Here is a 9,542-nt window from a genome sequence, read left to right on the forward strand (position 1 = left end):
CCTTCGGGGGTCAGTGCTACATCAGTATATAAGCTGAGTTTACTGGTAAAAAAAAAAAAAAGTGTGAAATTCAAGACTTCAGTGGGTGTAAAAAAATGTCCGCATGCCGCCTTCACTCTGTATTTTTACTGCAGCCGACTGCAGGGTGGAGCAAGATGGCCGTGACGGAACGTCACTTCCGTTACAAAATCTGACGGGTCGCATAATTTGCTGAAACACCGGAACTTGAAAAGCTCGGATAGGTCAATATTTAAGGATGAGGACACAGACAGCCCAAAAATATTTTATGTTTTATTTTATTCGTTTATTTTAATAATATTGTGTCTCCATTCGTAGCGCTATGTACCTGTTCCATAGGTTCAAGTCGGCTTCGGTCTTCGAAAAAATGGCGGCGATAACCTCTCACCCCTCAGCAGTAGAACAGCGGTTTAAGTTGCGATGACACATTGATAGCCGACAATAAGAAGCATTCACAAGCTACAATCAGAAGCTCTCACACGTAACATAAGCTTACTGTCCTCCTAACATACACAGACAGCAGAGCGAGGACAGCGATCGTTCAGTTCTAAAGAAGAACCAATCACAGCGCTAATAGGTGAAAGACACGAGAGCGAATCAGAAACAAGCACCTGTGGGCGGGACTATGATTAACAGACAGTCAGCCTGGCCGCTCAGGGCGCTGAGCTGAAGAAGTGACGGGGGAATGAACCTATCAGGAGAGGAGGGGTGGGGTGGGATGTGAGGAGGGTGGGCGGAGCGGAGGAGGAAGTAGCTTGGTGTAGAAGCAGCAGACATGGTGAGTGGTCATGTGATGTTCTGTGCGATGTTCTCCTTTTATTACAGGAAATGTTACCGGAGGAGTTTTACGTTTGATAAAGTTCTGTGTGTTGAATACATTGTATAATACCGTGCAGTCACCTGTCTACATTCACTCCTTGTGTGTCTTCCTGTCATCCCCTGGTGTGTGTCATACTTCTCATCTGTGTGTTAGTGGGGGTTCTATTACAGTGATCGCCAGTCTACCTTACACAAGATCCATCGCCCCTAAGATCACCCCTCTTCTCCCTCCTTACCACCACCCCTCCCCTAGTCCTCAGACTTACAGGCAAGTTATCTATTGAGCACCAGTGACCCCCCCCCCCCCCCCACCTCAGCAAGCGCCCTTCTCATCCTCCCTCCACACAGCGGCAGCCTCCTCCCAGAGTGCCAACACCCTTCCATCCTGCACTTTCACCTAGCAGCAATAGGGTTGCTGGTTCAAATCCCGACCACAACACTATCTGCCTGGAGTTTGCATGTTCTCCCTGTGCCTGCGTGGGTTTCCTCCGGGTACTCCGGTTTCCTCCCACACTCCAAAGACATGCTGGTAGGTCAATTAGACCCTGTCCAAAAAAAAAAGAATTGGCCATAATATGTGTATGTGTATGTCAATGTTGTAAGTGTGTCGGGACTCTACAGGTTAAAGGACCGCATAAATAGCTGCAGATGGACACCGGTGGCAAGAAAAAGCGCCCAGAGGCGATTCAGTTCGTATAGGTAGCGCTATATAAGTCATTCATTCATTCATTCATTCATTCATTCATCCTGCATGGTATGCCAGCGCCCTCCCTCTGCGGAGTGCCCTCCCCCTTTTGCGGAGTGCCAACACCCTTCCATCCTCCAGGGAGCGCCAGCATCCCTCCTCCATGGAGCGCCCTCCCCCTCCGAAGAGTGCCAACATCCTTCCATCCTCCATGGGGTGTGTCCTCCGTCCTCCACAGAACACCAGTGTCCTCCCCCCCCGTGGCGTGCCAGTGTCTTCCCTCTGCGGAACGCCCTCCACAGAGTGCCAACACCCTTCTATCTTCCATGGAGTGCCAGCGTCCTTCCTTCAAGGAGTTCCCTCCCCCTCCGCAGAGTGGCAACACCCTTCCATCCTCCGCAGAGTGCCAGCATCCTTCACAGAGTGCCATTGTCCTCCCTCCATGGCATGCCAGCGTCCTTCCTCCACGGAGCGCCCTCCCCCTCCGCAGAGTGCCAACACCCTTCCATCCTCCGGGGAGTGCCAGCGTCCTCCACAGAGCACCAGTGTTTTCCCTCCATGGCGTGCCAGCTTCCTCAGCATCCACAGAGCGCCCTCCCCCTTCGCCGAGTGCCAACACCCTTCCATCCTCCAGGGAGTGCCAGCGTCCTCCATCCACAGAGTGCCAACACCCTTCCATCCTCCACAGAGTGCCATTGTCCTCCCTCTGCGGAGGGCCCTCCCCCCTCCGCAGAGTGCCAACACCCTTCCATCCTCCATGGAATGCCAGGCTCCTCCCTTCGTTGAGCACCAGCGTCCTTCCTCCGTGGCATGCCCTCCCCCTTTCGCAGAGTGCAAACACCCTTCCATCCTCTGGGGAGTGCCAGCATCGTCCCTCCGTGGCGTGCCAGCATCCTTCCTCCACGGAGCACCCTCCCCCTCCACAGAGTGCAAACACCCTTTCATCCTCCTCCACAAAGTGCCAGCGCCCTCCCTCCCTCCAGAACCATCACTCCCTCCCCCAGTCCTCAGTTTACATGCAAGTTATCTACTGAGCACCAGTGACCCTTCCAGAACTAACACCACCCTCTTGGAACCAACCGGCATGAACACCTCACCCAACCACCCCTCCAGAACTAACCTGCTATATCACCACCCCACCAAAATCGCACCTAACCCAACCACCCACCACCACCTCCCCCCCTCTAAAACGCATTAACACCCCCCACTTCATCCCACCCAACCTAACCACCCCTCCAGAACTAACATGCACTTCAGAAGCAACTTGCACAAACACCCACCCCACCACTCCTCAATAACTGATCTGCACTATTGCCCAGACCCACCCCAGTCATCCTTCCAGAACTAACCTGCATGGACACCCCTCCACTCAACCCAACCACCCCACCAGCACTAAGCTACACTAACACTCCCAGCCCTCCAGAATTAACCTGCTCTAACACGCCATCCCAAAATCCCACCTGACCCAATCACCCACCACCACCCCATTAGAACTAACTTACATGAACGCCCCAACCTCACCCAGTCTAACCTAGCCACCTCTACCACCCCTCCAGAACTAACCTGCACTAACACCCCCACCCATTTTCATTTTTAATTCTTTTTTTCCCTTTCCTTAGACCTCCACACTCACTCAGGGCCTGGAGCGGATCCCGGATCAGCTGGGGTACTTGGTGATTAACGAGGATGGCGTGTTGGCGGTAAATTTGATAAATCTCTTGGAAAGATTGGGGAAAGGTTACATGCTCTGTTGGGATTTTATTTGCAGCCCCTGCCTCCTCTGGGAAGATTCGCCCTCAATTCCTGGTGGAACAAGAAGTGATGAGAAGTCTCTCCAGGGGGAGAAAATGCTGTTTATTGCAGTTGAAAGACAGAAGGGTTAGAAGCTCAAGCAGGTTTTTATTTATTTCTGATTGTTTCGGCTTGCCTCAGGGTCCGTTCACACAGGGGCAACTCTGATCTGACTTCAGGTCGCCCCTAGTCGCCTCAGGTCGGACAACATTTAAAAAGCAATGTAAGTGAATGAGAGCCGTCTTAATGCACACTACTGAAGTTGCTCCGACTTCAAAAAAGGTTCCTGTACTACTTCAATCCGACTTGTAGGCGACTGGTTCCCATTGATTTCAATGGAGGTCGCCTCCAAGTCGGATCTCCGTCTATACGGAGGCGACTCTGACAGAATTATCAGCTCTCAAGAGGGAACTCCACGCCAAATTTATGGAAAAAAATTTGGCGTGGGTTCCCCCTCCGAGAGCATACCAGGCCCTTAGGTCTGGTATGGATATCAAGGGGAACCCCCTACGCTGAAAAAACGGCGTGGGGGTCCCCCCCAGATCCATACCAGACCCTTATCCGAGCACGCTACCCGGCTGGCCAGGAAAGGGGGTGGGGACGAGCGTGCGCCACCCCCTCCTGAGCCGTACCAGGCCGCGTACCCTCAACGTGGGGGGGGGGGGTGCCCCCCACCCCAAAGCACCTTGTCCCCATGTTGATGAGGGCAAGGGCCTCTTCCAGACAACCCTGGCCGTTGGTTGTCTGGGTCTGCGGGCGGGGGGCTTATCGGAATTTAATAAGGGGGCCCCTGGATAACGGCCCCCCCACCCTATGTGAATCAGTATGGGGTACAATGTACCCCTACCCATTCACCCGTGAAAAAAGTAAAAAAAAAAAAAACACAACACAGGGTAAAAATAGTTTATTGCACAGCTCCGGGGGTCTTCTCGCCGGACTCCTCCGCTATCTTCTGCTAGCTCTTTTGCTAGCGGAGGAGCCCGGCTTTCTTCTTCGTCGCCGCCCTCTTCTTCAGACTTCGGGGGTCTTGTCCCCCTCTTCGGTTCTTCTTGCCGGGCCACCGCTTCTTCTTTCAGCTCTTTTACTAGCGGTGGCCCGGTCTTCTGTCACCGCCGCCTTCCGTTCTTCTTCTTCTCCTGGAGATGTTGACTCGACGCTTTCGGCCGCCTTCGGGAGCGGCCGAAAGCCTCCGAGTACGGCCGAGGCGGGCGAAAGCCTCCGAGTACGGCTGAGAAGCTGCGAGAGCGGCCGAAAGCCTCCGAGTACGGCCGAGGCGAGCGAAAGCCTCCGAGTACGGCCGAGAAGCTGCGAGAGCGGCCGAAAGCCTCTGAGAACTTCCGGGCGCCGCTGAGATACGAAGGACATCTCGGCGGCGCCATTTTTAAAAACAAAAGCTGAGGGGACAACGATGCACAAGGCTGCAATGACGGACATGCTGCAATGATGGGCAGGCTGCATGACAAGGCTGCAAATGACACTGACAAGGCTTCAGATGGACACTGATAAGGCTGCATTGATGGGCATTTAAATGTAAGTTTTTTTTTTTATTTTTCCTTAAAATTCCCTCCTAAACTTGGGGTGCGTGTTATACGCCGGCGCGTGTTGTACGCCGATAAATACGGTAACTAGAGTCCACTTGTGGTGTAATTTAACCTCTGTATTAATACAGCTGTTCTGTGGAGCCCGCATAGATTTATTAGAGAACCTTAGTGAACAAACGGCATCATAAACACCAGACGGGTCAGGGATAAAGTTGTGGAGAAATTTTAAAGCAGGGTTAGGTTATAAAAAAAAAAAATACAAAAAAAAAAATACCAAGCTGTGAACATCTCATGGAGCACTGTTCAATCCATCCATCTGAAAATGGAAAGAGTATGGCACAACTGCAAACCTAGTTGTGCACTCCACAAATCTGACCTTTATGGAAGAGTGACAAGAAGAAAGCAATTATTGGGGAAAAAAAAGCCATGAGAAATCCTGTTTGTAGTTTGTGAGAAGCCATGTGGTGGGCACAGCAAACATGTGGAAGAAGGTGTTCTGGTCAGATGTGACCAAAATTGAACCTTTTGGCCTAAAAGCAAAACACTATGTGTGGAGGAAAACTAATACTGCACATCACCCTGAACACACCATCCACACTGTGAAACATGGTGGTGGCAGCATCATGTTGTGGGGATGCTTTTCTTCAGCAGGGACAGGAAAGCTGGATGGAGCCAAATTTAGGGCAATCTTAGAAGAAAACCAGTTGGAGTATGCAAAAGACTTGAGACTGGGGTGGATGATCACCTACCAGCAGGACAAAGACCCTAAACATACAGCCAGAGCTACAATGGAATGGTTTAGATACAATCCCTTGAAACTTTCCACGTTTTGTCATGTTACAACCAAAAGCATAAGTGTATTTTATTGGGATTTTATGTGATAGACCAACACAAAGTGGCACATAATTGTGAAGTGGAAAAAAAATGATAAATGGTTTTTCAAATTTGTTTACAAATAAATGTGTGGGGTACATTTGTATAGCGCCCCCCGGAGTCAATACTTTGTAGAACTGCCTTTCTCTTCAATTACGGCTGCAAGTCTTTTTGGGGATGTCTCTACCAGATTTGCACATCTAGAGAGGGACATTTTTGCCCATTCTTCTTTGCAAAATAGCTCAAGCTCTGTCAGATTGGATGAAGAGCGTCTGTGAACAGCAATTTTCAAGTCTTGCCACAGATTCTCAATTGGATTTAGGTCTGGGAGTTTGGCTGGGCCATTCTAACACATGAATATGCCTTGATCTAAACCATTCCATTGGAGCTCTGGCTGTATGTTTAGGGTCGTTGTCCTGCTGGAAGGTGAACCTCCGCCCAGTCTCAAGTCTTTTGCAGACTCTAATGCCATGTACACACGACCGGACTTTCCTGCAGACTTTGTCTGGCGGACCGGATTCCATCAGACAAGTCAATCGTGTGGGGTCCAGCGGACTTTATTTTTATTTATTTTTTCCCCCCCAAAAGTCAGACGGACCTAGAAATAGAACATGTTTCGAATCTATCAGACGGACTCCAGTCCGACGGACTAAAAATCGGGAAAACCATTAGTCTGTGTGCTGGTCTGACGGACCAAATACGACGCAAGGGCAGCTATTGGCTACTGGCTATTGAACTTCCTTGTTTATGTCATCGTGTTCAAAACGAACGGACTTTCGAACATACTTAGTCCAGTCGCATGTGGCCAAGTCCGTTTCATTCAGGAAGTCCGTTGGACCTAGGTCCGTCAAAGTCCGGTCGTGTGTACGCGGCATAACAGGTTTTCTTCTAAGATTGCTCTGAAATTGAAGAGAAAGGCGGTTCTACAAAGTATTGACTCAGGGGGGCGCCATACAAATGCACTCCACACTTTTCACATATTTATTTGTAAACAAATTTGAAAAAACATTTATCATTTTCCTTCCACTTCACAATTATGTGCCACTTTGTTTTGGTCTATTACATAAAATCCCAATAAAATACATTTACGTTTTTGCTTGTAACATGACAAAATGTGGAAAATTTCAAGGGGTATGAATACTTTTTTCAAGGCACCGTAAATTGCCTAGATTAGAACTTCATTATGCTTTTTATCATTTTGTATTGTTAGTCTGTGTATGTTCTTTCTGTACAACTGTGCTGTTTACATCATTAGTGAGAATATAATTGCGGGTGATCTTTCTCCATGCAGAGTGCTGGTGATCTAGAAAACGATGAGCATATTGCCGGTGTGATCCGAGAGATGGTGACTACGGCTTGCAGCTTCCGCGGTCTTGGGGACCAGATACCATTTAAACGCATGAGCAGTGAGTAACCGGGTGCTGATAACTAGGACTTGGGGGTTCCCTTGGTGTTACATAATCCAATACCGGGTGCTGATGACTGGGACTTGGGGGTTCCCTTGGTGTTACATAATACAATACAGGGAGCTGATGACTGGGACTTGGGGGTTCCCTTGGTGTTACATAATACAATACAGGGAGCTGATGACTGGGACTTGGGGGTTCCCTTGGTGTTACATAATACAATACAGGGAGCTGATGACTGGGACTTGGGGGTTCCCTTGGTAATACAATACTGGGTGCTGATAACTGGGACTTGGGGGTTCCCTTGGTGTTACGTGATGATACAACACATCCTTTGTTTCTCTCCTGCACAGTTGTGTTCGGTGAGCACTCCTTCTTTGTCACCGTTTCCGGACAAAAGATCTACGTGGTGAAGAGACACAATGTTGTTCGTGAACCAATCAGTGTTTGATCTCTTGTGACCACGCCCTCTGCATTATTTTATATACATACTGGACTGAGCCCCGGTGAAGAGATGGTCATCATTTTGGTCATAGTGGAAGCTGCTTTCAGATTGTAAACTGCGGTCTCTCTGCTAACCTGTTTGTAAATAGTCAGTTTTTTTTTTTTTCCTCTAGCTGATATTAGGGTGGATTACCTAAAGGCAAATGGATTGTGCACTTTGCTAGTGTAATTGCACTCTTTAAAGTGCAGTTGCTCCAGAGTGTAGCAAATGAGGGGAGGTTCTGCTGACTTCCATCATCCAATCATGTGCAAGCAAAACTGCTATATATTTTTTTTTTCTTGCATATGAGTGGGTATTCTTTGCATAGTGAAGCTTCACCTCATTTACTAAGCTCAGGAGCAACTACACTTGCAAAGTGCACAGTATATTTGCCTTTAGTAAACCAACCCCAAAAATTGTCCTAAAACAGGTGCAAGTTCCCTCTTAGCAGTCATTTTTTTCCAGGTGCGGTCTATGGGAGACTTCTTCTCTTTGTGATTGGCAGTCTTGTTTATCAGACAGTGAAAGGAGGCAATGATATAATAATGAATAGAGATGGGCTCATGCGTGTTTGGCTCTCAATTGGGACCTACCGAACCCCCCCAGGAACTTGTCACCTGTATTGGGCCAGCTATCTGTGCCCCTGCCCTGCAGCAGCATGTATACAAGGGATGTGGGCGGAGATGCCTTAGATGCTGATGATCAGCCCAGTATAGTGACAGCTTGCTGGTGGGCTCGCTCAGATGGGGTTGGACTAGGATCCGATCACAGCCTGAGCTCATTGCTAATAGTGAAGAGAAGAGCTTTCTGCTACAACATTGTCAAGGGACAACTTGCATCTCTGTTTCAAGTTGCAATCTGGAGCCGAAAGCATTCGGCAAGGTTTACTTTATTCCTCATCTAGTGAGTGGCTTTAAGGATGCGGCTTTACCCGTATAGAGTTTGGAACGGTATGTTTACTCTGCCAGCTAAATCTGGCATCCTACCCCCCACATTTTACTTTGTGAATATTCCTTTATTTAAAAAAAAATAAATAATTCCACTGTGCTTGTAAAAGCGGGCATTGCACTTTCATAAAATAAAGAAAATGTTAACAAGTTTGATGTTTTATTTCTGACAGGGGAAGTTTAATAAAGGTGCTAGAGTCAGAGATCTACACTATATTACCAAAAGTATTGGGACGTCTGCCTTTACACACATGCACGCACACGCACGAACTTTGATGGCGTCCCAGTCTTAGTCCATAGAGTTCAATATGGAGTTGGCCCACCTTTTGCAGCTATAACAGCTTCAACTCTTCTGACAAGGCCGTCCACAAGATTTAGGAGTGTGTCTATGGGAATGTTTGCCCATTCTTCCAGAAGCACATTTGTGAGGTCAGGCACTGATGTTGGATGAGAAGGCCTGGCTCACAGTTTCCTCTCTAATTCATCCCAAAGGTCTTCTATCGGGTTTAGGTCAGGACTCTGTGCAGGCCAGTCAAACCCACTCCACCCACAAACTCGCTCATTCATGTCTTTATGGACCTTGCTTTGTGCACTGCTGTGCAGTCATATTGGAAAAGGAAGGGGCCACCCCCCCAAACTGTTCCCACAACGTTGGGAGCATGAAATTTGTCCAAAATATCTTGGTATGCTGACAACTTTTAGGAGTTCCCTTCACTGGAACTAAGGGGCCAAGCCCAACCCCATACTATAATCCCACCTCCACCAAATGATTTGGATCAGTGCATAAAGCAAGGTCAGTTTTTTGGATGGCGAGTTTTTTTTAAGCTGTCGTTTTCTCACAATTTTTTGAAAATTAAAAAATAACCCCCCCCCCATATCGTCACCAGTGCAGTAGAGCATCATTATATGACAGGTAAGAGTATGTTTAAAAAAATATATATATACATTTTTTTTTTTCTTTAGCGTGAACAATGTCAC

General features: G+C 48.3%; 1 protein-coding gene across 1 annotated transcript; it reads left to right on the forward strand.

Annotated features, from left to right (window-relative positions):
- Window positions 1–678: 678 nt before the first annotated feature.
- On the forward strand, window positions 679–8,714 carry LAMTOR4 (late endosomal/lysosomal adaptor, MAPK and MTOR activator 4). Its single transcript, XM_077470570.1, has 4 exons — window positions 679–796; window positions 3,142–3,222; window positions 7,019–7,133; window positions 7,487–8,714. Exons 1-4 carry the CDS (start codon window positions 794–796, stop codon window positions 7,582–7,584), a joined length of 297 nt encoding a protein of 98 aa, XP_077326696.1. The 5' UTR covers window positions 679–793; the 3' UTR covers window positions 7,585–8,714.
- Window positions 8,715–9,542: the final 828 nt, after the last annotated feature.

The sequence above is a fragment of the Lithobates pipiens genome, unplaced genomic scaffold, assembly GCF_037356315.1.
Source record: "Lithobates pipiens isolate NorthernLeopardFrog02 unplaced genomic scaffold, aLitPip1_a1.2 Scaffold_8, whole genome shotgun sequence".
NCBI classification, from domain to species: Eukaryota; Metazoa; Chordata; class Amphibia; order Anura; family Ranidae; genus Lithobates; species Lithobates pipiens.